This window comes from Heptranchias perlo, chromosome 11, assembly GCF_035084215.1.
Source record: "Heptranchias perlo isolate sHepPer1 chromosome 11, sHepPer1.hap1, whole genome shotgun sequence".
In the NCBI taxonomy this organism is placed as follows: Eukaryota; Metazoa; Chordata; class Chondrichthyes; order Hexanchiformes; family Hexanchidae; genus Heptranchias; species Heptranchias perlo.
This window is the reverse complement of record NC_090335.1, coordinates 66391820-66419587: the sequence shown is the minus strand read 5'-3', so window position 1 is coordinate 66419587 and position 27768 is coordinate 66391820. Positions and strand designations below refer to the sequence as shown.

General features: G+C 44.5%; 1 protein-coding gene across 3 annotated transcripts in view; it reads left to right on the top strand.

The window, feature by feature from the left end:
* Positions 1-27768, top strand: part of kcnj15 (potassium inwardly rectifying channel subfamily J member 15) — a 277287-nt gene that overhangs the window by 24588 nt on the left and 224931 nt on the right. For 2 of the 3 annotated variants that reach the window (XM_067993304.1, XM_067993305.1), the window contains exon 3: positions 476-5154. In XM_067993304.1, coding sequence (XP_067849405.1) covers positions 476-1598 — 1123 coding nt within the window. In that variant the 3' untranslated portion in view covers positions 1599-5154. Of the gene's footprint in view, positions 1-475; positions 5155-27768 lie in introns of those variants that run through there. The other variant, XR_010964488.1, reaches the window with a different exon arrangement.

The window sequence follows — 27768 nt, the reverse complement described above, 5'->3', positions numbered from 1 at the left end:
AGCCAATATCAGAAGGTTCCCAATGATCTTAAGTAACTAGAACAATGTTCGTAAATATACTTATATGTTTCTATAAGCAGAATGTTTCCAGATGGGTTCAGAACGAGGAGCCGTAGATATAAGATTAAATATAAGAGATTTAGAACGGAGGGTAGGAAAAGCTTCTTTGCACAGAAAGTTGTGAGGCTGTGGAATTCAGTGTCAGGGTTAGTGGTTGAGACAGATGCTGTCAATATTCAAGATTAGATTGGATAGGTGGATGAAAGAAAAGGGGTTTAAGGAATATGGGAATGGAATGGGTAAATGTGATTAGAACTGCATGAAAGTTAAATAGTGACACGGACTGTTTGGGTTGAATGGCCTTTTTACATTATGTATTTCTACGTGAGTTAATGTTTTGCATGTCTACTGTATGGTTCAATTCAACATTCCCCTCGAGTTTAGCAAACCATTTTTTTGTCCTTGTATCTGGTAGATCATTGCCTTTCAAGATGGAGAATTCCGAAAACGTTAGCATGGTCTCCCATGTTTCAAGACGGCGTGTCGTGTCGAAAGATGGTCACAACAATGTGAAAATTGACCAAGTGGATGGCTGGGCCTTCCTCTACTTACAGGATCTTTGGACCACTGTCATTGACATGAAATGGCGCTATAAGCTAACTCTCTTTACAGCCACATTTGTGATGACATGGTTCCTTTTCGGGATTCTCTGGTATGCCATTGCATTCGTACACGGAGATTTAGAGTTACTGCACCCCCCAGCTAACCACACACCATGCGTGGTGAACATTGAAACCTTAACAGGAGCATTCCTGTTTTCCCTGGAGTCCCAGACGACCATTGGTTATGGCTTCCGCTGTATCACGGAGGAGTGCCCTTTTGCCATTATCCTGCTAATCACTCAGTTGGTCATCACCACCTTGGCGGAGATCTTTGTCACCGGTACTTTTCTGGCAAAGATCGCAAGGCCAAAAAAGCGCTCTGAGACAATCAGGTTTAGCCACCATGCTGCCATCGCCATACACGATAACAAGCTTTGCCTTCTGCTCCGTGTGGCAAACATGAGGAAGAGCCTTCTGCTCCAGTGCCAGCTTTCTGGGAAATTCTTGCACACCCACATCACTGAGGAAGGTGAGATCATCAAACTCAGACAGGTAAATGTGAATTTTCAGGTGAACACTGGCTCTGAAAGCCCCTTCCTCATCTTCCCCTTGACTTTTTATCATATAATTGATGAGAAAAGCCCACTGAATAGATATACATCGGCTAACCTGAGGGATAAAGACTTTGAGCTGGTTGTCATTTTAAATGCTACAGTGGAGTCCACAGGTGCCGCTTGCCAGATCAGAACCTCTTATGTGCCAGAGGAGATACTTTGGGGCTATGAGTTTGTGCCTCTTATGTCGATCTCTCCTGGTGGGAAATATCTGGTTGACTTCAGTTTCTTCGACAAGCTTAGGAAGAGCTCAAACCCTTATTTTGCCTCTGAAGCACTTAGGTATGGGGACATTGATAAGCTAAAACTTGAAGAAAAATACAGAGAGGACGAACAGAACAAATTGATCAGTAGAATCCAAACTGTTCACAGCAATGTCTAACAAAATGTTTGGACAGAATATGATATGAATAATACCAACATCCTTTGGAAGTTTTATAATCAAGGAATATCTGTCTAGTACATAACAGACTTTCAGTGAAGCCACTAGCACATTAGTCAAAAAGGACATTCAGTCAAAGCCAATATCAGAAGGTTCCCAATGATCTTAAGTAACAAGAAGAATGTTAGCAAATAAGATAATGAAAAAAATTAGTCTTTTTATTTTATTGTTCACTTTGTTAAAGCCTAATGGTGCAACCTTTCCAGCAATATCTTTAGATGCTTGCATGGTCATTGCTCCTCAGAACTTTTCTCTTATTCCTTCTAAGCTTCAAATATGCCGCCATCCTCCACGATGTCTTCCTCCTCCTTGCATCCTTACTGTGTTGAAATCAAGGCTCTTCATGTCCTCTCCTACTCTAACTCATTCTTTCCTAGAACCTCAAAACTGTGTAACCACTTACCTCCCTCAATATTACCTTCATCTTACAACCTACCATCTTTTAAAACGCAAGGTAGGTGTCACCTAACCCAGTGTTATCCAATAGAAATCATTGACTAGCCACATGCATAGCTATGGCCACACCGTTTTAGCCACATGCACTAATTTTAGTAGAAAATGCCTTACACACAATACGGTTGAATGTACTTCACGTATATTTTCTTAACAAACATCTACCACAATTCAGTGCGAAACTTTGCAATCTTTCTCTTTAACCAAAGTTTGGAATTCTGGCATGAGTTGATCAGACTCGGCACATCATAGTGCAGCTTCTCGGTTTCTGTCCAGCAGTTGCGAGCAGGTCTTTGACTCCATCAGAGTGATTGCTGGGAATGTTGACTTGTACAATGATCCTCGCCAGACCCGCCCCTGCTGTCCATCCAGGCCTACCCCTTGCTCTCCATCCAGGCCCGTCCCTCGCTCTCCGTCCTGGCCCACCCCTCGCTCTCCGTCCTGGCACGCCCCTCGCTCTCCGTCCTGGCACGCCCCTCGCTCTCCGTCCTGGCCCGCCCCTCGCTCTCCGTCCTGGCCCGGCCCTCGCTCTCCGTCCTGGCCCGGCCCTCGCTCTCCGTCCTGGCCCGGCCCTCGCTCTCCGTCCTGGCCCGGCCCTCGCTCTCCGTCCTGGCCCGGCCCTCGCTCTCCGTCCTGGCCCGGCCCTCGCTCTCCGTCCTGGCCCGGCCCTCGCTCTCCGTCCAGGCCCGGCCCTCGCTCTCCGTCCTGGCCCGGCCCTCGCTCTCCGTCCTGGCCCGGCCCTCGCTCTCCGTCCTGGCCCGGCCCTCGCTCTCCGTCCAGGCCCGTCCCTCGCTCTCCGTCCAGAACGTGATTGGATGCTGATTGCCCTTTACTATGACGTGCCCTGTTGGAATTACTCGTTATTAGTTGGAGTGGCTTTCTTCTGCTGGCCTCGAGCACTATTCCGATTGGTCGAGCTGACCGCAATGACGGCTCTCCTCTTTATACAATGTTGCTGGTGTTTCCATGATGCTGAAGTCCGATGTTTTCACCTGTGTTCCACACCATTTTTGCAGATAATTAATGAGCAGTAACCGAGGAAGTAAAGCACACGCAACAATCAAAAAACACTTGCACACTCTGCTTTTCGTCTTACCAGTTTACCAACAAAGGCACAAAAAGGAGGAAGTACACATGCATATGCCATGTAATATAAGTATTGAGATCAAATGTCCAGCGACTGTGTCTATTATTCATTTTAATTTAGTAATCAGATCTGCAATTAGCCACACCTCGATTCCCAATTAGCAACATGTATTGGACAACACTAACCTAACCACTATGTCCTGATTTACTGAATTCTTCCTTCCTATTCTTTTCAATCTTAAAGGGCTCTTGACCAATGTTTCTCAATTGAAAGAATATAAATGTGATTTATGTTCTTGAATAGGAGATTTTCTATTGAGTTTCATCTCATAGAAGTGACTTGTTTTAAGTCTTCTGGTGATATGTTGGTGGGACCAGTATTGGCTAAAGTCTTACATTGATCCTGATAAACAAATGATGCTACTGATTAGAATAGCCTATTAGTGGCATGTCACACCTGTTATTAACTGGAAAGCATTTTATAGTTCCTTTAATATGTACGGTTACTGTTTAGTTTTCCATTTTTGTGAAACTGAGATATTTAAATTACGCTTCATGCTTCCATCTATTTATGTCAATGCCCAATAAACAGAATAATGAATTGTGAATACATGGAGCATTACTCACTGAGGAGTCCAATAGAACTGGAAGCCCAATTGTGTATAAAGTTCTTATTTAAATGTGATCTTACATTGCTTTCCAAAGGAATATTAGCAAATGTGATCTGTGTTCTGTTATCCTGAGAAGGAAGCCATTGTTTTTGGTGTGTATATTCTTGCTTCCATGCTGAATGCTAAGCTATTACTCTGATAAATAATTTGTTTGGTCCGATTTAGAAGTAGTCTGCATTGCTCTCTTTGGGGGTCATTTTGATTTTGGGCCGCATGTTAACCACCTCTCCTGATTTCCATTTCTATTAACTTCAATCGGGAAAGGTGTTTAACAGGGGGCCGAACCGTTATTGCCCGTTTTACACTATCGTCCAATGTCAAAGTTACCCCCTTACTCTCTACAAGTTCTGATGTGTATATATAAAAGAATCTAGCTCTAATGATGCAGCATGGGGCATGTATCTACTGCATATTGCTATTGTTGGTATTATGACTATTTGCAAAATGTACAGGCAGCTTTTGGTGTAAGTTGTGTTGTTTGCACAGAAGGAGGCAGAAATGTCGAGGCTTTGCTTCCAGAGCAGAGTGTTGCTATGTGCAAGTGTGAGCTAGAGATAGAGCTATAGCTGTGTAGGCCCAATCCTGCAGCCCCATACTCATGTCTAGCGAGTCATGACGCCATCGACCGGGCCTCGTAGTTTCTGCCCTGAGAAGTCAAAGGGGAAAATTAGTTCATATTTTAAAATAAACGGTAAATTATTGAAGCAGGGATTTTTCATGCTAGTACTGTTACAGAATTGCCCTGGCCTCTGTGTGATATCATAAATTCATTCAGAAATGGTATGTGATTTTGCTACTCAGTGACCAGAGCAAGTCTTCCAGCCTATATGACTGTATTTCAATCCATTGTAAGGATGGATTTAATAATAAATAACCTGGATATTCTTACTGATAGCTAACTAGAAGAGGGTGTTATGGGTTCAAAGGTGGGGTATCCAGGACTTCTTTTGAAGATCTCCAAGTGTTTTGATTGTGTTGGATACATTCAGACCTTCAATAGACTCGGTTTCATACTGTCCAATGACTTGTGTGTGCTGGTTACTTACTGTAACATTTCTTAGTCCATGTAGTGTTCTTCATAATGTATTTCCAATGCTGATTGTGCTGCCTTTGACTCATTGGGCCCGATGTTAGCAGGGCTGCGGGTTCTCGGCGGGGAGGCTATCGGGCGCGTGGGTAACGCGCCCGGTGAAATTAGTCAGTTTCCCGCGCGATTGTAGGATCCAATCCACTAATTGGATCCACTTACCTGCTCCTCCGGGTTCCCCACTGCTGATCTGCGCGTCGGGCGGGCTGCGCATGCACAGTAAGATCTGTCAGCTGGAGGCGCTCTATTTAAAGGGGGAGTCCTCCACTGACAGATGCTGCAACAAATAGCAAAAATTACAGCATGGAGCAGCCCAGGGGGAAGGCTGCTCCCAGTTTAATGATGCCTCACCCCAGGTATCAATACATGGGGTGAGGAGGAGGGGGAGGACAGAGATCTTCCTCCCGGCGTGCGGGAGGAAGCGGCCTGCCTCTGCCACCAGGAAGGTTTGGCTCGAGGTGACAGAGGAGGTCACCAGTGCAACCAACATATCGCCCACCTGCATTCAGTGTAGGAGGCACTCCAACAACCTCAGTAGGTCAGCCAAAGTGAGTACACGTAGTCTTTCCCCTACACTCCGTCTGCCACATCACTGCCCCCACCCCACATCTCCTTCAGCACTGCCAACACTACTCTGTCACATCACCCCTCATACCCACTCAAACCTCATCCTCATCTTACTTGCACCTACTCACCTCGCCAGTACTCATCCCGCCACTACCACTCAACCCAATCCTCATACAATCTCATGGCTCTATCTCATACTCACCCTCTCGTGCATCTCTCACGGCCAGCCTCACTCAACCTGCCACTACCTGTGCTGCAGCCACAGGGCATGCATCACATATGTGCAGCAGGCAGCGTAAGGCAAACGTGTCGTGAGCATGAAGGGGATGCACAAGCGTGTCTGAGGGTTTGTAATGGGTGTTACTTATATTGAATTTCTGACCAACTCACATTACATATTATATTGGCACCACTACTGCCATGTCTTCGCGAATCCTGTCTGGTTTGTGCAATAATGCCCTCTGCTGAGGATCACTATGAGGACCCACAACTGATGCCACCCATTGTGTCACTGCAGAGTGGGTGTAGGTGTATTTGCAGGGCTCTTTTGCGCAGACGACTGAGAGACATCGGCGATGTCCCCGGTTGCACCCTGGAAGGATGCGGAGGAGAAGTTGTTGAGGGCAGTGGTGACTTTGACAGCGACAGGTAAGAAGATGGTGCTCGGGCCAGCCAGGAGCAGCTCGGCATGAAAGAGGCTGCAGATGTCCACGACTACATGTCGAGTGACTCTGAGCCTCCGTGTGCACTGCTCCTCAGAGAGGTCCAGGAAGCTGAGCCTTGGTCTGTGGACCCTGTGGCGAGGGTAGTGCCCTCTGCGACGCATCTCTCTCTGCGGTAGCCCTCCCTCCTGCTGTACAGGTGGATGTGTCACAGCACTCTGTTGTGGAGCTCCACGTGTCAGAGGTGGACGGCGAGGCTGGTGAGGCTGGTGATGCTGTTCGCCCTCCGAGGAGGTCATGACTGCAGCTACGGCGGCCCCCATCCGCAAGATGTACATCTGAGGGGGTCCGCAAGGTAGGTACATGTCTCCGGACCCCGGGGTAAGTGTGCAAGTTGGTGACTTTGACTGTCAGGAGGAGGGTGGTGGAGGCCAAACTTTGTCCCAAGTGACAGAGTGGCCTCCTGCAATGAGTGATGGTCTCCCCCCCCCCAACCTGTCAAATGGACCTTTGCAGCTGCCACAGGCTGACAGCTGCAACACGTCCATTTGACCTGGAAGTGTTTCCCCCAGTGTGGGAAACAGTCCAAGTTTGCTCTAAAATCCCACATAATCCTTTAATCAGGTCAGTTAATGACCTGAAATACCTCAATAAATACCTTCAAGTGGAAACCCGCTGGCTTTAATTGCCTGCGGGATTCCCACCAGCGGGGGCAGCGCGCGCACGCCGGCGCGTCAGCGGGGAACCCGGAAGTGCGTGGGTTCGAGGCGGGCTCCGGTACCGCGCCGGGATTCTCCGATTTTCGGTGCCTCCCCGCGGGAAACGCACCCGATAGCGGGTGCTAAAATAGAGCCCATTAACTTGTTATAATGCAGAATGATTGTGGACCTTAGACTCACTCATAGATTGCCCCTTGTGTTAGTTAGTCCCATTAAAAATGTTATTAGCACATTTCCCTAATTTTTAACCTCCCCCCCCCACCAACAAATGGTGCAGGTTTTGTTGCACCACTAGCTCCACATGTTACCTCATGAGTGAACACTTTGGGTTGACCAATACTGGTGCCAAAACCTCCTTTATTAATCTGGATAAGGGGACTTGTCTGAGCCCAGTATACAAAGCCAGAGGTTTATGTAGGTTTAATCCATCTGCAGTTCAATGCACAACAGAATGGCGAAGCAATCTATACTGTAATACTTGCCAGAATGTTTAAGAAAGAACGAACTTGCATTTATGATGTAGCACTTTTCATGACCTCAGGACATTCCAAAACTTTACAGCCAATTAAGTACTTTTTTTTGAAGTGTAATCACTGTTGTAAGGTCGGAAATGTGGCAGCCAATTTGTGCACAGCAAAGTCACACAAACAGCCATGTGATAATGACCAGATAACCTGTTCTAGTGATATTGGTTGAGGGATAAATGTTGGCCAGGACGCTGGGGAGAATTCCCCTGCTCTTATTCAAAATAGTCCCATGGGATCTTTTACAACCAAACCACAGCTGACACCTGGGGTATGGTTTTAACTTGGAGCCAGGAACCCAGTGGGTGGGTAGATTTTCGCGTGGAGAACCCGGAAGTCAAATGAGTGCGCGCAATCTGCGATTGCAACTCAATTGAAGGTAATTATTTTTGTTTCCGGGTTTCCCACACAACAACCAGCCAGATTGACCGGCTGGCTGCCTGTCGGGAGGGAAAGGAGCCGTAAATTGGAGAGGAGGGAGGGGGGGAGGGAGAGATCATGGGCTGTGGACGACACCGAGGAGGTGGGGGTGCCGTGGAGAAGATTGGGGGCAGGGGGGTGATCCGATCGGCAATCAGATGAAGAATCGGAGATGAGGTGGGTGGTCTGCCGTCGGGGCAGTGTACCATCGGGAGGGGTTGGCCGATCGCGGGGGTCCTGTCGCACCAGGTGAGCTTGTTGGGCCTCAGTGAAACACTCCTGCTCCTCCTGGCCCACAAGCAGTGCAATAAAGGCACTCGCCTCATGAATCTGGCCCTTCTCGCCTGCTTTCACCTGACGAGAATCAGAAGCCGTGGGAGACCCGTGCAGGTGAGCTTAAATTCATTTCAGCTTTAGAATCCACAAAAAATTAAGTACCTCAACTATTTCAATGAGGTACATTGCCCCTTTAACAATCTGCCCGCCAGCATTAAGGGGGGACGGGACTTCCGGGTTTCAGATGCGTGCGCATCCAAACGTACCTGGGTTAAACCCGGAAGTAGGCGCTTTGGAGCCGGGTTGCAGTCCCACTTCAAAAACTGTTATTTTTACCTGTCACCCGCCCCCAACCCACCTGTTCCCCCCCCCTGGTCTCTTCCTGACAGTTAGTTGGGTCCGTGCTCCCTATTCATCATATAGCAAAGTTCATTGACAATTACCAATGTAAGGAGTCTTACAACACCAGGTTATAGTCCAACAGCTTTATTTGAAATCACAAGCTTTCGGAGGCTTCCTCCTTCGTCAGGTGAGTGTAGGGTTCCATAAAGGTATAGCATATATAATCAGAGAACAATGCCTGGTGATTACAGATAATCTTTCCAACTGCCCGTTATCAAAGCAAAGGAGTTAAATGGTGTTCAGACTGAGAAAGAAGGAAGAGTTAGAAAATCATTTAAGAAGATAGAATGTAGAGCTTTGAATGTGTATTAGAGTTGTGACATTCCATAATCCCATTGGAAAATCTTTAAACAATCGAAAATGCTGCATGGGATCACCCTCGATTCTCTATTGGCTAAAATTCGGATGAACTGTAATGCCCTCCACAGTCAAATAGCCTAACAACACAGTCTCGGCAGCCACGTGAAGAACTGCTACTTGGCTAAGTTAGCAGAGAGGTGCTGGTACCTGCCAATACGCACAACAACAATTGGTGCCTTTAGGGTAGATAATTGGGGAGAAAAAATATTTAATAACATGGTAAAGATTCTAAAGATTCTAAATGATAGCAAGGAACAGCCAACAGAAATGTGTACAAAAGCTGGATGGGCATTACCAGGCTGTAACTGGAACTATTTATAACATGACTATGAAATTCCTGCATTAAGAGTGAACCGCAAGTAGTTTTGGTGTTATAGTGTACATCAGGGACGTATGTCAGCAGTGGTGGTCTTCTGAAGACAGCGATGGTAGTTCTGTCAGATGGTGGATGGGGGTTACAAGAGTTTCAAAGATAATTCATCTATCATATCACGTTACATATCACAAAAGGCCAGTAATATAAGGGTACTCTTGCTGCTGTAACGCAGGGAGATTTGTAGCCAATCTATATTATAAACTTAAGCAGGAGTAAGCATAATTGTATAATAATCAATTAGCAATAGACTGTATTTCAAAGTGGCTTCTTGGAGCGAGAGACCCTTGCTTTTTTATATTGGAGTGTGTGTTTCTGTTCGGTTTTACAATACTACCTTAAGTCGAGACGTGGCATCACGGATTTGGATATCTGCGGGGGTTCTTCCGATCGCCTGCTGTAACTTTGGAGCAAGATCTGCAGAAACCTCGGAGACTCGTTGTAAACTAAGAAATGGCTGACGATGGGGAGAACCCCTGAAGAAATTCACCCCTACATCTCAAAATGAAGGATTTAGTTAGAAGAAAATCATCTCAATCCACATTAACGCTGCGGCATGTCAAAAATGGATGTATTATTATACAATAAAACAATTTTTCACAAAATGTTGTCATTTCCCTTATATTCTGGTGTTTACCATCTCATGAGCAGTTCTTCCATTTGTAAAAGCAGTCAAAATTGAATATATCCATGGAACAATATTTTATTTTATTCATTTATGATAATTTTTTCCCCCATGCCTCTCCTCTAATCCCTGACTCATTTCCAACAATGATAGTCCCCATACCAACTGCCAATTCTTCATGCATGACCCTAGGCAGTAAGTGTCAGCAGGCTGTTTGGTAGTGAGTGGGAACCATCACAGTCGAACCCAAACCTGTTCTCACCCAATGTTCACACACAGGCACTTTTTAAGAGGGATCATTGATAATGGTCAAGGGTAAGAGCCTTGGCTGATGTTCCCTTCTGAGGTCAATTGTAAAACCACCCCCTTTGGTTGAGATGCTCTACATCACTAAATACCCGGTAACATTCCCAGACTGTATAGCTAAGTCAACACCACACAGTGCAATTTCCCATCATAGTATCATAGAAACAGCACAGAAGGAGGCCATTCAGCCCATGGGCCTGTGCCGGATCTTTGGTAGAGCTATCCAATTAGTCCCACTTCCCTGCTCTTTCCCCATAGCCCTGTATATTTTTTTCCTTCAAGTATTTTTCCAATTTCCTTTTGAAAGTTATTATTGAATCTGCTTCCACCACCCTTTCAGACAGTGCATTCCAGATCATTACAACGTAAAAAATGTTTCCTCATCGTCTCTGGTTCTTTGCTGATAACCTTAAATCTGTGTCCTCTGCTTACTGACCCTTCTGCCACTGGAAACAGTTTCTCCTTATATACTCCATCAAAACCATTCATGATTTTGAACACCTGTAACAAATCTCCTCTTAACCTTGTCTGCTCTAATGAGAACAACCCCAGTTTTTCTAGTCTCTCCACATAACTGAAGTCCCTCATTCCTGGTACCATTCTAGTAATTCTCCTCTGCACCCTCTCTAAGGCCTTGACATCCTTCCTAAAGTGTGGTGCCCAGAATTGAACACAATACTCCAGCTGAGGCCTAACCAGTGATTTATAAAGATTTAGCATAACTTCCTTGCTTTTGTACTCTATGCCTCTGTTTATAAAGCCAAGGATCCCGTATGCTTTCTCAACTTGTCCTGCCTCCTTCAAAGATTTGTGTACATACACCTCCTGGTCTCTCTGTTCCTGCACCCCCTTTAAAATTGTACCATTTAATTTATATTGCTTCTCCTCATTCTTCCTACCAAAATGTATCACTTCACACTTCTCTGCGTTAAATTTCATCTGCCATATATCTGCCCATTTCACCAGTCTGTCTATGTCCTCTTGAAGTCTGTTACTATCCTCCACATTGTTTACCACATTTCTGAGTTTTGTGTCATCTGCAAACTTTGATATTATACCCTCTATACCCAAGTCCAGGTCATTAATATGTATCAAAAGGAGCAGTTGTCTTAGAAATCATAGAAACTTTACAGCACAGAAGGAGGCCATTCGGCCCATTGTGTCCCCGCTGGCCGAAAATGAGCCACCCAGCCTAATCCCACTTTCCAGCACATGGTCCGTAGTTTTGTAGGTCACGGCACTTCAGGTGCACATCCAGGTACTTTTTAAATGAGTTGAGGGTTTCTGCCTCTATCACCCTTTCAGGCAGTGAGTTCCAGACCCCCACCACACTCTGGGTGAAAAATTTTTTCCTCAGCTCCCCTCTAATCCTTCTACCAATCACTTTAAATCTATGCCCTCTAGTTATTGACCTCCCTGCTAAGGGAAATAGGTCCTTCCTATCCACTCTATCTAGGCCCCTCATAATTTTGCACACCTCAATTAAATCACCCCTCAGCCTCCTCTGTTCCAAAGAGAACAACTCCAGCCTATCCAATCTTTCCACATAGTTAAAGTTCTCCAGTCCTGGCAACATCCTCATAAATCTCCTCTGTACCCTCTCTAGTGCAATTACATCCTTCCTGTAATGTGGTGACCAGAACTGTAAACAGTATTCAAGCTGTGGCTTAACCAGTGTTTTATACAGTTCCAGAATAACCTCCCTGCTCTTATATTCTACGCCTTGGCTAATAAAGGAAAGTATTCCGTCTGCCTTCTTAACCACCTTATCTACCCATCCTGCTACCTTCAGGGATCTGTAGACATGCACTCCAAGATCCCTCACTTCCTCTACACCTTTCAGTATCCTCCCATTTATTGTGTACTCCCTTGCCTTGTTTGCCTTCCCCAAATGCATTACCTCACACTTCTCTGGATTGAATTCCATTTGCCATTTTTCTGCCCACCTGACCAATCCATTGATATCTTCCTGCAGTCTACAGCTTTTCGCCTCTCTATCAACCACACAGCCAATTTTTGTATCATCTGCAAACTTCTTAATCATGCCTCCTACATTTAAGTCCAAATCATTAATATATATCACAAAAAGCAAGGGACCCAGTACTGAGCCCTGTGGAACCCCACTGGACACAGCCTTCCAGTCACAAAAACACCCGTCAACCATTACCCTTTGCTTCCTGCCACTGAGCCAATTTTGGATCCAATTTGCCACGCTTCCTTAGATCCCATGGGCTTTTACTTTTTTGACCAGTCTGCCATGTGGGACCTTGTCAAAAGCCTTGCTAAAATCCATGTAGACTACATCAAATGCACTACCCTCATCAACCCTCCTTGTTACCTCCTCAAAAAATTCAATCAAGTTAGTCAGGCATGACCTTCCCTTAACAAGTCCATGCTGACTGTCCTTGATTACTCTGTGCCTTTCTAAGTGATGGTTTATCCTGTCCCTCAGAATTGATTCCAATAATTTGCCCACCACCGATGTTAGACTGACTGGCCTGTAATTACTCAGTTTATCCCTCGCTCCCTTTTTAAACAACTTAATATGGATCCCTGGGGAACACCAATGTATACTTCCCTCCAGTCTGAAAAACAACCGTTCACCACTACCCTCTGCTTTCTATCCCTTAGCCAATTTTGTATCCATGCTACCACTGTCCCTTTAATCCCATGGGCTTTAATTTTGCTTACAATTCTATTATATCGTACTGTATCAAATGCCTTTTGAAAGTCCGTATTCCCTATTTCCTTTTGTATTATGTAGAATTACATAGAATGTACAGCACAGAAACAAGCCATTCGACCCAACTGGTCTCTGCCAGTGTTTATGGTCCAGCCGAGCCTCCTCCCACCCTATTGCTTCTAAGCCTATCTGCATATCCTTCGATTTTCTCCCTCAGGTACTTATCTAGCTTTCCCTTAAAGACATCTATGCTATTCACCTCAATTACTCCATGTGGTAGCAAGTTTCACATTCCAACCACTCTGCAAGTAAAGAAGTTTCTTTTGAATTCATTATTGGATTTATTAGAACTTTATTAGAAACTACATAAAGTTATTTAAGATTTGATAGGTTAGCATCACCTTTGGTTCTTAATCTATGTCCATGATCCTCAGTCTATAGACTAGAAATCAACAACGTCCAATGAACGATCAGTGAGTTTATAACAAATTCCTCTGTCCATTATTTTAATGGAAGGATTAACTGGTTTAAAATGGGGGCAGTTTTAACTTAACTTGCCTGATGGGAAAACAACTGGATCTCGAATGCTGGATTTACACCCCGACAGATATTACTCTCCACTGACTTCAATGGAGAGCAAAATCGGGTCGGTTGTAAAACCAGCGTTACACCCGATCCCTTCGGTTTCCCACCAGGTGAGTTAGGTTAAAATTGCCCCCATTAATGTCTCCATTAAAATAGTGGGCAGAATGTCATACAAACGCATTAATTTCATCATTTCGCTGTTAATTTCATCATTTTATATTTCTTGTTTTGTCCTTTCAATCCCTGTGCAGTCCAGGAAATGGGATTAAAAGGCACCATTTGAAGCTGAGCAGAGAGTTCTCTTGTAACCTACACCCCAAAAGAGATTAACTAGTCATTTATCATTTGCAGATTGAGGGACCTTGTGGTGCGCAAATTAGCTCCACGTCTGCCTATATGATGACAGCGGCTGCACTTTCAAAATAATTCATTGTCTGTGAAGCATTTTGGGACACCCTGCGGCTACGAAAGGTGCTAATTCTTTCGTTTTTAGCCGAAATCATTCCTCTCAGTGATACTTGTAGTAAACTAATGCATTCGTATGAAATTCAGCTTTGTGCTATTTCAATGCCTTCATTAACAAATATACTAAAATAACATACAGAGGAATTGCATAAGAATGTGTTAACATATTCATTAACAACTTGAAGAGTACCTCAAATCCCTAGGTGGATCCTGCACACTTGGAATACTGTGTACAGTTCTGGTCACTCTATTATAGAAAGGATATTATTAAACTAGAAAGAGTGCAGAAAAGATTTACTAGGATGCTACCGGGACTTGATGGTTTGATTTATAGGGAGAGGTTAGACAGACTGGGACTTTTTTCCCTGGAGAGTAGGAGGTTAAGGGGTGATCTTATAGAAGTCTATAAAATAATGAGGGGCATAGATAAGGTAGATAGTCAAAATCTTTTCCCAAAGGTAGGGGAGTCTATAACGAGGGGACATAGATTTAAGGTGAGAGGGGAGAGATACAAAAGGGTCCAGAGGGGCAATTTTTTCACTCAAAGGGTGGTGAGTGTCTGGAACGAGCTGCCAGAGGCAGTAGTAGAGGCGGGTACAATTTTGTCTTTTAAAAAGCATTTGGACAGTTACATGGGTAAGATGGGTATAGAGGGATATGGGCCAAGTGCAGGCAATTGGGACTAGCTTAGTGGTATAAACTGGGCGACATGGACATGTTGGGCCGAAGGGCCTGTTTCCATGTTGTAACTTCTATGATTCTATGATTAGGGTACGGATTGTTTTTCCAATACACTCTCTGGTTTAGTCAGTTCTATTATAGAATCATACAGCACAGAAGGAGGCTGTTCAGCCTATCATGCCTGTACCGGCTGTTTGAAAGAGCTATCCAATTAGTCCCACTCCCCTGCTCTTTCCCCATCACTCTGAAAAATCTTCCCCTTTAAGTATTTATCCAATTCCCTTTTGAGAGTTATTATTGAATCTGCTTCCACCATGCTTTCTGGCAGTGCATTCTAGATCATAAAAACTCACTGCGTAAAAACATTTTTCCTCATCAACCTTCTGGTTCTTTTGCCAATTACCTTAAATCTGTGTCCTCCAGTTACTGACCCTCCTGCCCTTTGAAACAGTTTCTCCCTATTTGCTCTATCAAAACCCCTCATTTTGAACACCTCTATTAAATCTCCCCTTAAACTTCTCTGCTCTAAGGAGATTATATACACGTCTTTTTAAAAAAAATCTGTCCTAATTTATTGCATTGGACAAAATTCTATTGCTCATTCTTCCCACATTCAGATTTTTAAAAAAACTGCTTGCACACATCCGTGCTTTTGGTAAAAGGGCCCAGTGCAGTTTTTGTAAACAACTTGTTTTACTTTCCATTTCGTCCTCTTCGGAAGGCAAGAATCTTGAGTAATTTTCTATGTTTGTTTGTTTTAGATTAAAAATTGAATCTGATACTAGAATAGCAAAAAGAACTCAATTCCCTGTTTATATTTCAAACTTTATATATTTTTGGTTAAATGCATTTACAGTACATGGGAGATACTGTATTCCATATAAAACAGGCATTGCAAAATCTGCGTGAGGGAAATCATTTTGGATTTGCTGTAGGGTCCTGTAGATTTATCAACCAGTATGAAGCTGGTATATTCCGCAGGGCTACCACTTTAACTCCAGCAGGAGACCAGCAGAATCCCCAGAGAAGCGTCCGTATCTGCTGAGGGACCAGGGGTGGCCTTGCGGAGTTACAGGGCCCAGGTGCTCTATTTATTTGCTCCTCTTTTGTAGGTGATGCTTGCAAGGCCCCATTTATTGCCCATCACTGGTTACCTAGATTGTGCTTCATAGCAATGCTTGTACAACGGAACTGGCTTGCTGGCTTGCTGGGCCACTTCAGGGTTGACCGCACAGTGCGGACCAGAGTCACATGTACGGCAGACCGGGTATCGGGAGCTAAAGATTCCTTCCCTGGAGGACATTAATGAACTATTTGGGTTTTTACAACAATCCAGCAGCTTTTGTGGTCCATTTTATTTTCCTGGTTCCAGTACAAATATTATCAAATTTACTGAATTTAGTTTCACAACTTGCACGAGGTGGGATATGAGCTCACAACAGCAACAACTTGCATTTATATAGAGTGTTATAACGTACTAAAATGTCCCACGGTGCTTCAAAGGAGTGTAATCAGAAAACAAAATTGACACCAAGCCAAAGAAGGAGACACTGGAGCAGGTGACGAGAAGCTTGGTCAAAGAGGTAGGTTTTAAGGAGAGACGTAAAGGAGGAGAGAGAGGTAGAGAGGTTTAGGGAGGGAATTCCAGAGCTTAGGGCCTAGACAGCTGAAGACACGGCCGCCAATGGTGAGGTGAAGGAAATCGGGGATGCGCAAGAGGCCAGAATTGGTGCAACCTCACAATCTCAGCACTATAACCACAACACTACTGAACCCATTTGGTCTTTGGCTCAGTGTCAGTTTTTTCTGAGAATGCTCCTGTGAAGAGTCTTGGGACATTTTATTACATTAAAGGTGCTTTATAAATGCAAGTTGTTGTTGTTTTCTGAGTAGAGTTTCCCTATAAAGCATCAGCCCGGCATGGGTTACAGCAACTCTGCTGCCTTCTCTTGGTGGTGAGCTGAAAAGATGAGAATCAATGAGAGGATGACCACAGATAGATCTACCCTGACAGAACCATCTCCGAGCATCCTGAGCACCATGGAATAAAAACTCACTTTTCACACTACCAGCCTTTACGTGAAGTGATTTTAATGTGGAAAGTTCATAATAACATTGACGTCAATGAGATCTGTGTGTTTACAGTCAATTTACAGACATTTCAGGCTTTTTTACTCTGTAAGAACCTGTAAAAATAAAACGCCCATAATCAGTCTGTAAGCAGATTGCAAACACACAGATTTGATTGCCATTAATGATAAGAAGGGGAAATAAAAACAGAAAATGCTGGAAATACTCAGCGAGTCAGGCAATATCTGTGGAGAAAGAAACAGAGTTAACGTTTCAGGTCGATGACCTTTCGTGCTTTTCATAAGAAGAGGAAATGCTGGAAGAGAAATCACTTGTGTTTCAATTCTCCAGTCAGTGCAACTCTTTTCTAAAGTCAGTTAAATGTAGGGCTACATGTAAGAGCCTTGCAGATACCTCTGGAGAAACTAGTAAAGGAAGAAATAGAAGGTCAATGGAAATAAAAATTGAGAGAGATGTAAAACGGGCTGCCGATTCATTCTCTCCCGTTTTATACTAGTGCACAGTCAAAATCTATTCCAGCTATTCCCTACAGTACAACCACCAAACCTTTTAACTAAGCAGAAGGTATCAGGAAGCACTTTGATCAACTATAATGGCTTTACAATCAAAGCACATCAACATATTAAGGCTGTTTAGACTGTGGACTCAATTGACCATTCACAAAACAAGCAAGCAAAGTTGCAATTAGTACATCACCGTAGAACCATCCGATCTCTGTACAGAGAGTTTTTGAGCTTTCTGGTGATTTTATCCATTCAGCTAGTCTAGCAGTTGCAGTTAAAAAAATTTAAATGACCAGCGCCCCTCATAAATACATAATAAAAGTATATACTTTTCTATGATTCAAAATGTGATGAAATCTCCTATTCATCACATAGGAATTTAAGCCCAACATGCTCAACCCCACCTATCCACATTCTCACCATATCCCTTAGTCCCTTCTGCCTCCAGAAACATATTTTACCTCTGACTTATAGGTTTCGGCTTCCTTCACCCACCCCTCATGATTGTTCAGCAAATCTGAGGCGGATGAGTGATGCAAAGGTTCTTCCTGGTCCGGGAAGGCCTCGATTTTAAAATTCTCATGCTTGTGTTCAAATCCCTCCATGGCCTCGCCCCTCCCTATCCATGAAACCTCCTCCAGCCCTACAACCCTCCGAGATCCCTGCGCTCCTACAATTCTTGCCTCTTGCGCATCCCAAATTTAAATCTCTCCACCATTGGCGGCCATGCCTTCAGCTGCTGAGGTCCTAAATTCTGGAATTCCCTCCCTAAACCTCTCTGCCTTTCTCCCTCTCTCTCCTCCTTTAAGACGTTCCTTAAAACCTACCTCTTTGACCAAGCCTTTGGTCATCTGTCCTAATATCTCCTTATGTGGCTCGGTGTCAAATTTTATAGAGTCATAGAGTTATACAGCACGGATAGAGGCCCTTCGGCCCATCGTGTCCGCGCCGGCCATCAGCCCTGTCTACTCTAATCCCATATTCCAGCATTTGGTCCGTAGCCTTGTATGCTATGGCATTTCAAGTGCTCATCCAAATGCTTCTTGAATGTTGTGAGGGTTCCTGCCTCCACAACCCTTTCAGGCAGTGAGTTCCAGACTCCAACCACCCTCTGGGTGAAAAAGTTCTTTCTAAAATCCCCTCTAAACCTCCCGCCTTTTACCTTGAATCTATGTCCCCTTGTTATAGAACCCTCAACGAAGGGAAAAAGCTCCTTAGTATCCATCCTATCTGTGCCCCTCATAATTTTGTACACCTCAATCATGTCCCCCCTCAGCCTCCTCTGCTCCAAGGAAAACAAACCCAATCTTCCCAGTCTCTCTTCATAGCTGAAGCGCTCCAGCCCTGGTATTTTGTTTGATAACCCTCCTGCGAAGCGCCTTGGGACGTTTTACTATGTTAAAGGCGCTATATAAATGCAAGTTGTTTGTTATTGTTGCTGTTGCTCGGGGGTGAGATCCACTGTGCCCCTGCCTTCAGTGCGCTTCTCCCCATTTCCTGAGGACCTAGTGTGTGGAAGCATCGTGCAAATGAGGGAACCGTGGCCTCAGGTGTGTCTCCTACCATTTTCCAGTATTCAATAGTTGGTGGAAGGGAGAGGGGAATTGTTTGTGAGAGCCAGGACTTGTGCAAATGTTCCAGGAGCACAGCCTTGCACAACCTTGAAGTGGAAGGGGGTGGGCTCAGAATTTTCTGGGAAAAAAGTGCTAATTTTCCAAGCACCACCTTGAGGCCGACCACATCAGAACTCCTCTCTGTTTTTAGGGGATTCCCTGACAGAGGCCTCCAGTACCATAATGACCCACGGTCAGATAATCATCTGGGCTCAGGAGGGAGTCACTGCCCAATCAGGGAAGAGTAGAAAGCCTAGTCTACTCCAATAACGTTATGGAGTTCCGTGGTGTAGTGGTTACATTACTGGACTAATAATCCAAAGGCCTGGACCAATAATCTCGAGAATGAGTTTAAATCCCACCGTGGAAAATTGAGAATTTGAATTCAGTTTTTAAAAAAATCTGGAAATAAAAAGCTGATATCAGTAAAAGTGACCATGAAGCTGTCGGATTGTCGTAAAAATCCGATTGGTTCACTAATGTCCTGCCATCCTTACACGTTTTTGCCTATATGTGACTCCACACCAATGTGGTTGATTCTTAACTGTCCTCTGAAGTGATCATAGCAAGCCTGAATCAAACATAGAATCCACAGACTGCAGCGGTTCAAGAAGGACGGCTCACCACCACCTTGGGTGGGCAATAAATACCAGGTTTGTCAGCGATGCCCACATCCCGAGAATGAATAAACAAAATAAACTTCTCTGATTGCTTGTTCCATAACTTTAGGTGAGAAAGGTTCGCCCTGACTTCCTCAATTCTTAACTTGTGTCCCCTGGCACACACCAACCCTAGTAAAATTCATTAAAGTCCCTCCCTAGTACACGGTTTGAGTGTTTATGGCTGTCTTCTTTCTGCAATATCCACAAAGTTCAGTTGTTCAGCTAGCACCGAGCAATGCTGCAACATTTAGGAAAGCTCTCAGTGAGTGTTCTACAGAGGTCACAGAGAGAGCGTGCTCGAACTCCTCGCCTCTGTGCTGTAAGTAATATTTACACACAAAAAAATTCTTAAACCAGGAGCGCCTTGATCCCAAAAACAAAATCAAATACAACTTGGTAAAGTATTAACTGCAAACAGTGTCATCTAGTAAATACACAGCAAATCTTTCTAGGGAGTGTTGCTTGATGTAAATGATAAACACCCACTTTCAATTTCTGGGATCAAGGTCAGTTTAAGAACAAAAAAACATGAAAGGTGATTTACCCAATCGAGCACTTGCTTGTAGGTGAAGCATAAACTTTCCTCAGCGGGGCCGATACTTCTGACTATCCCAGCAGATGTATCTGTTCAAAATGAGGGACTGTGGCCCTTGAATTTAAGTCAGGGGGGATACTAAACGTTTTGGTCTGAAATTCCTCTCTCTGCTGTTTTAACTGTTGATTTTTAAAGGGCGAGCAGCTGCGCCACATCAGCAGAGGGCCGATAACGCGATCGTCACTCAGGGACAGCACTGTTCAGGCACGCTGCCTGTCTGCCTACAATGGAGCTGACCTCGGCCAATAATGCAAACTGGGCCCATTCAAATACTTTTCTGCAGCGCACGGAGCTGTTTTCCTCTACCTTCTAGAAAGAAAGAACTTGCATTTCTATAGCAACCTCAGGACGTCCAAAATCACTTTACAGCCAATGAAGTACCTTTGAAATGTAGTCACTGTTGTAATGCAGGAAACGCGGCAGCCAATTTGCGCACAGCACGGTCCCACAAACAGCAACATGATAATGACCAGATCATCTGTTTTTGTGTTGGTTGAGGAATAAATATTTAACACCACTGCTCTTCTTCGAAATAGTGCCATGGGATCTTTTACACCCACTGGAGAGGGCAGACTGGGCCTTGTTTTAACATTCTATCAGAAAAACAGCACCTCCAACAGTTCCTCAGTACTGCACTGAAGTGTCAACCTAGAATTTGTGCTCAGATCTCTGGAGTGGGGCTTGAAACCATGACCTTCTGACTCAGAGGCGAGATTGTTACACACTGAGCCACGGCTGACACCTTGGAAGTTGTAGGCACCCCCGGCTCAGGTTCTTGCAATCGTCATCAAAACTCTTCTGCCTCTGCTCCAGTCCAGTCCATCCTTCTACCCTCTGTTTCACACCAGCTCTTCCAGCATCGCTGCGCATGCCGTACCTTCTCCCAGCTGGTGCACTCCGCACCGCCAGCAGCTCCCTCCAATACCATTAATGTAACTTCACCGAATGTGCGGCAATTGGCGAGGGAGCCAACAGCTGATTGGCTGCAAGCGGCGACAATCTGGGTTATGCGCTTGCGCGAACTGCCCGTACAGCAAACTTCTCCCGGTTTGTCAGCAGCAGCAGCGCCCAGGAGAGGAATAACTGATTCCAGGAGACTCCCGATCAAAGCAAGAGGGTTGGCAACCCTAGTGTATGCGTGTGTGTGTGTGTGTGTGTGTGTGTATGTGTATGAGTGAGTATATGTGTGTGTGTATATCTGTATGTATGTGTGTACATATATGTGTGAATGAGTGTATGTGTGTGTGTATATGTGTATGAGTGAGTGTATGTATGTATGTTTATGTGTGTGTATGTGCGTGTGTGAGTATGGGTATGATATTCTGTGTCTAAAATGTAGAACCAAATTAAAAAGGTACTGACTTTGAAATTTGTTTTAATTGGATTGATATTTCCAGTAAAAGAATTTCACATGAAAGCGTTAAAAGTTTATCGGCTATTGTCAATGTAATTTCAAGGCCGCTGCATCTGTGATCAATAAACTTTACACTAAAATTAACCTCTGCAGCATTTTTATTACGTGTTTTTGAAAGGACTCAGGATATTTTTAGAGTCAGAGTGCACTTGTGATAAATGGGTACTCAAATATATTGTCCTCAGATAGCAGTTTATATTGGTCATTGAAAGGAATGTTGACCTCAGTTTGATGCATGTTTATGGATTTGACTATTCCAATGCTCCTGTGGCCGGCCTCCCATCTTCCACCCTCCATAAACTTGAGCGCATCCATAACTCAGCTGCCTGTCTCGTAACTCGCACAAAGTCCCGTTCACCCATCACTTCTGTGCTCGCTGACCTACGTTGGCTCCCAGTCTGGCAATGCCTTGATTTTAAAATTCTCATGCTTGTTTTCAAATCCCTCCATGGCCTTGCCCCTCCTTATCTCTGTAACCTCCTCCAGCCCTACAACCCTCCGAGATCCCTGCGCTCCTCCAATTCTGGCCTCTTGCGCATCCCCAATTTTAATCGCTCCACCATTAGAGGCCATGCCTTCAGCTGCTTAGGTCCTAAGCTCTGGAATTCCCTCCCTAAATCTCTCCTCCTCTCTACCTTGCTCTCCTCCTTTAAGATGCTCCTTAAAGCCTACCTCTTTGGCTAAGCTTTTGTGAAGTGCCTTAGGATGTTTTACTATGTTAAAGTTGCTATATTAATGCAAGTTGTTGTTATTGTTGTGCTATACATATTTTTACTACTGTTAGTTGATGTCCATTTTGTGTTGATGAAGTTGAGGGATGGCAATAGTGGTGTAATAAATATGTTTTCCACTCTTCCCACCTAGTGCCAATATCAAGCACTACCTTCCCAGAGGTAGAGATCCTGCTCTGCTCCACCTTCTAATATTTCTTCATTTCTGTCATTGTATGCCTAGAAGAGCAGCACTGATAATGGCTGTGAAACAAGACTACACCTTGCATCTCTCATCATTGTCAGTGAGTTTGAGAAGATAGAAAAAAAGAAAGACTTGCATTTGTATAACACCTCTCATGACCTCAGGGCTCTCAAAGCACTTTACAGCCAATGAAGCACTATTTTTTTAGGTTGTAATGTAGGAAACTGTTGTAATGTAGGAAACCCGACAGCCAATTTGCACACAGCAGCATTCAGATAAATGACCAGGTCATCTGTTTTTCAGGTGTTGGTTGAGGGATAAATGTTGGCCAGGACACCGGGGAGAACTCCATTGCTCTTCTTCAAAATAGTGCCACAGGATGTTTTACATCCACCTGAGAGGCCGGACGAGGCCGTGGTTTAACATCTCATCTGACAGACAGCATATCCGACAGTGCAGCACTCCCTCAGTACTGCCCTGAAGCGTCAGCCTAAATTTTGTACTCACTGCAGTGGGTCTTGAGCTTCTTACTCAGATAGCACTGGGTGATTTACATGGAAAAGGTGAGGAGGGGCAAGTGGTGGTGGCAAAGAAGGAGCAGGAACCTGCTGGTCAGATGGCCAAATGGCAGCCATCAACAACCCCCCCCTCAATGTACTTTCTTAAAGGCAGCAGTGTGGCGAAACTGGCCAGTCATGCAATGCTTCTGTTGCACTTTGGTAGGTAATGGCGGTAAACGTGCTGGTTAAGCTGACTGATGCAACAGTTACCGGTTTAATATATGTGTGGCCACCATCTTAGCTGATAGAGCAGTGCTAGCCTGGAATAAATGGAAGGCAGAAAAGTTGAGGGTGGTGGTAGCTTTGTCTGCCACTGGCAGTCGTTTTTCAATTCCTTCTTGGGATATGGGCATTGCTGGCAAGGCCAGCATTTATTGCCCATCCTTAGTTGCCCCTGAGACGGTGATGGTGAGCCACCTTTTTGAACTGCTGCAGTCTGTGTGGTGAAGGTGCTCCCACAGTAGGTAGTGAATTCCAGGATTTTGACCCAGTGACGATGAAGGAACGGCTGATCTACGTCCAAGTCAGGACGGTGTGTGACTTGGAGGGAAACCTGGAGGTGTCATGCCTTTGTTGCTGCTTGGTTGCAGGTTTCCTTGCAGCAAAAGTCAAAGTATACTGATCCAGAGCCTACAAAGGCAGTTGTGCTCAGTCATTGGCAGGTGGGCAAGCCTGGCAAAGCCTGCAGATATGGTTGGTGCTGTAATGGCGGTAGCAGCCAGTGTGGCTCTGGTGCCCGCCGATTTTCCTGGCATGTCTTCTTTCGTCTTCGGCCAGACATTCTGCAACGGTCGCAGGGGTGTTGGGATCAGTGCGTTACATATCCGAATTAGGCACTTGACTTGTAGGTGAGCCTCTTCCTGGTCTCTCATCCATGGCTAATCTTCATGCAGCACGGAGACCCCTGCAAGATCCCTCCTGATCGGTCCGGGCATCTGAAGATGTTTGTATATTGTGCAGAATTATTAACCGCGCATATAAATACCTGGTATGTTTTAACAGCTGGTGGTTTAAATTAACAAGTCAAGCTATGTGGGCTGCATGAATGGGCTACTTCCAGAAGATGGCAGTATTAGTCTGTAACATCAGCTCTGTCGCACTGACCAGACTGAAAACAACTAAGTAACCAACCTGTTCACACTTAATTTTATGTGGAAAACAAGATTATACACCAAGGTACTACAAACAATGGGCTAGATATTCTTCTGATCACTAAAATACTGTTCATGATATCATGCTCTTAGAATTTCTTTGATCCCAAAATGGCTTCACAAACATTCGCCAAGAGGGAGAATAAAACCAATTTGATTTCTTATGGCTTTGTTAAGGCTTGAAAGACTTGTGCAAAATTATGCAGCTGCAGAACAAACTGAGAAAAGATTTACAGGACAACAGTGACATTAGTGATCAGCAGGGTTTTGAAGTATCAGCAAAGCAATGACAAAATTATGAGGGGTTTTGATAGAGTAGAGATGGAGAAACTGTTTCCACTGGCAGGAGGGTTGGTAACCAGAGGACACAGATTTAAGGTCATTGGTAAAAGAACCAGGGGGAAGATGAGGAGAATTTTTTTTATGCAGCGAGTTGTTATGATCTGGAATGCACTGCCTGAAAAGGTGTGGAAGCAGAATTCAGTAGTAACTTTCAAAAGGGAATTGGATAAATACTTGAAAAGGAGAGATTTGCAGGGCCGTGGGGAAAAAGCAGGGGAGTGGGACTAATTGGATAGCTCTTTCAAAGAGCTGGAACAGGCATGATGGGCCGAATGCCCTCCTTCTGTGCTCTATGATTCTATGATTCTATGAATTGAAGCTTCCTGTACCTGAGCAAATGTTACCAGCTATCCTTCATGCAGCTTGAGGAGGAGAGATGGAAGTGCAGCAGGTATAGGCGGTAGATGACTCATAACAACATAAGAACATAAGAAATAGGAGCAGGAGCAGGCCATACGGCCCCTCGAGCCTGCTCCGCCATTCAATCAGATCATGGCTGATCTTCTATCACAATTCCACTTTCCCACCCAACCCCACATCCCTTGATTCCCTTAATGTCCAAAAATCTATCAATCTCAATTTGGAATATACTCAACGACTCAGCATCCACAGCCCTCTGGTAGAGAATTCCAAAGATTTACAACCTTCTGAGTGAAGAAATGTTTCCTCATCTCGGTCCTAAATGGCTAACCTCTTATCTTGAGACTATGCCACCTAGATCTAGAATCTCCAGCCAGAGGAAACAGCCTCTCAGCATCTACCGAGTCAAGCCCTCTAAGAATTTTATACGTTTCAACGAGATCACCTCTCATTCTTCTAAACTCATAGCGCACACACCTCCAGTCCCCTTGTCTGTTGCTGTAGTAATCAACTGACTTAGTCTGGACAGCTGATTGGACGTGAAGGAGGAGCACTGTGTGAGTGAGGTCAGGCTCAGTAGGGTGACTGTGACTGAAGTGTGCCATCTGGGTGAAAAAGACCCGCAGGAACAGTCTGCTATTTGCATGGCACTGTTAGAGGCAGTGGAGCTTACCACTGCTCTAAACCTTTTGCCACAAGGTCCTTACCTCAAGACGTCCATAGGAATATACAGGACTGGAAAGTACCATTATGGTTATATCTGGCTGACCCCTAGAGTTCAAAACAAAATTCACTATGTACGTCCCTTAATTGATTTTCTCACTAAATGCCCTGTCCAACTCCCTCTTAAAGTTACTGATGTCACAAGCTTCGATCACCTCCCTGGGCAGTCCATTCCAAACTGAAGGTAACTGAAGCCTTGAATTGCCACACACTCAGTTACATAGACTTAGCTAGGGTTGCCAACCCTCCAGGATTGCCCTGGAGTTTCCAGGAATTAAGGATTAATCTCCCGGACAATGCTGTGAGCAACCCGTGAGAAAAAACATTTTAAAAATGGTGGGTTTTTTTTCTTTTGTTGGAACACTTTCGTTTGTTATTTATAAAAATATTGGAGATGCGGAAAAAAGGCTATTTGATTGGGCGGGGCATTTGGAGGCGGGAAGTCATGTGATGAAACCTCCAGGAATACGTCCAACCAGAGTTGGCAACCCTAACTTCAGCAGAAACCAGCACCAGGAGCATCAGAGGCTGCTAATTTCTTCTAACCTCTCTCCTTAGTGACAGTTTTAAATTGATGGCTGCTCATCACTGACTCCCCGTCAACCTTTTTGCTATCTGCCCAGTTCATTTGGGCCAGATTTCCTCTTGTCAAACCATGCCTTTTTCCAGTCCAGCATCCTTACCTTTGACTCTTCATTACTCTGTTTTATTTTGACATTGAATCTAACCATTTTGTGGTGGGGCTATTTCCCAATAGTTCTCCTACTGTCATAGTCAATTAGATTGCCTCACTTCACTTCCCAGAACTAAATCAATGCTTCATCCATCATGAATGTGAGGAGTTAATACTTGCCAAGATATATATTCAAATCGTCAATTGTGATTTTCCATTTTGAGTATAATATCATTAAGTATTATGTATGCGTTTCCAAAAACAATTTCAGGATACTAATCAGGTAATATGAATCATGATATTTCAATTGTAAACAATTTTACAACACCAAGTTATAGTCCAGCAATTTTATTTGAAATTCACAAGCTTTCGGAGGCTTCCTCCTTCCTCAAATAAAATTGCTGGACTATAACTTGGTGTTGTAAAATTGTTTACAATTGTCAACCACAGTCCATCACCGGCATCTCCACATCATGATATTTCAAAGCAGCTCTGTTCACGAGAGCTGCTCCTACTGTACTTATATATTGTGTTACCAAGGTCACCACTGCACGTGCCATTGGCATTATTTCATGCTCCATTGCAGCATGCAATGCTGCGCAGAGAACCGTTGACTTGAACTAACCATAACACCTTCAAATGCAACATATATGGGGGCAAGTGGCCATTCAACACACACCATGGGTTTTAAACATCTGCTATTGGCCAGCAGGCCTTCTAACTCTGTATCCCCAGATAAGTCAGGAGGGGCACTCAGTACTAGAAGGATATGCTGATAGGATTAGATAAAGAGGAGGTGGGAGGAGGCTAGTGTGGAGCATAAACACCAGCATAGTCCAGTTGGGCCGAATGACCTGTTTCTGTGCTGTAAGCTCTATGTAATTCTATGTAATACTTTCACCTTTCAAGCTGCCCTTGCTGAGATCAGCACAGATAATGAATCTAACCTAGGTCCCTGGTAAGAACATAAGAAATAGGAGCAGGAGTAAGCCATACGGCCCCTCGAGCCTGCTCTGCCACTCAATAAGATCATGGCTGATCTTCGACCTCAACTCCACTTTCCCACCTGATCCCCATATCCCTTGATTCCCCTAGAGTTCAAAAATCTGTCTATCTCAGCCTTGAATACATTCAACGACTGAACTTCCACAGCCCTTTGGGGTAGAGAATTCCAAAGATTCACAACCCTCTGAGTGAAGAAATTCCTCCTCTTAAATGGCCGACCACTTATCCTGAGACTATGTCCTCCAGATCTAGACTCTCCAGCCAGGGGAGACAAGAACTGGATGTACTACTGACGAGATGCGGTGTGATCAAGTATGCTTGAGTGACTGTTTGAATGTTTGTGTGGAAGATTCTCACTTGTCGGCTGGGCGTAAACCTGGAGTTGTAGATCAGCCACTCGTTATAGAAACTGCCTGATTTTCATTCCCATTGAAATCAATTCTATAACGGACAGCTGATCCACAATGGCAGTTTTACACCTGGGCAGAAAGTAGCAAATCAAACCCAGTGGGGGTGATTTTAAACCCCAAGAATGGGTGGGTTGGAGATGGGTGGGAG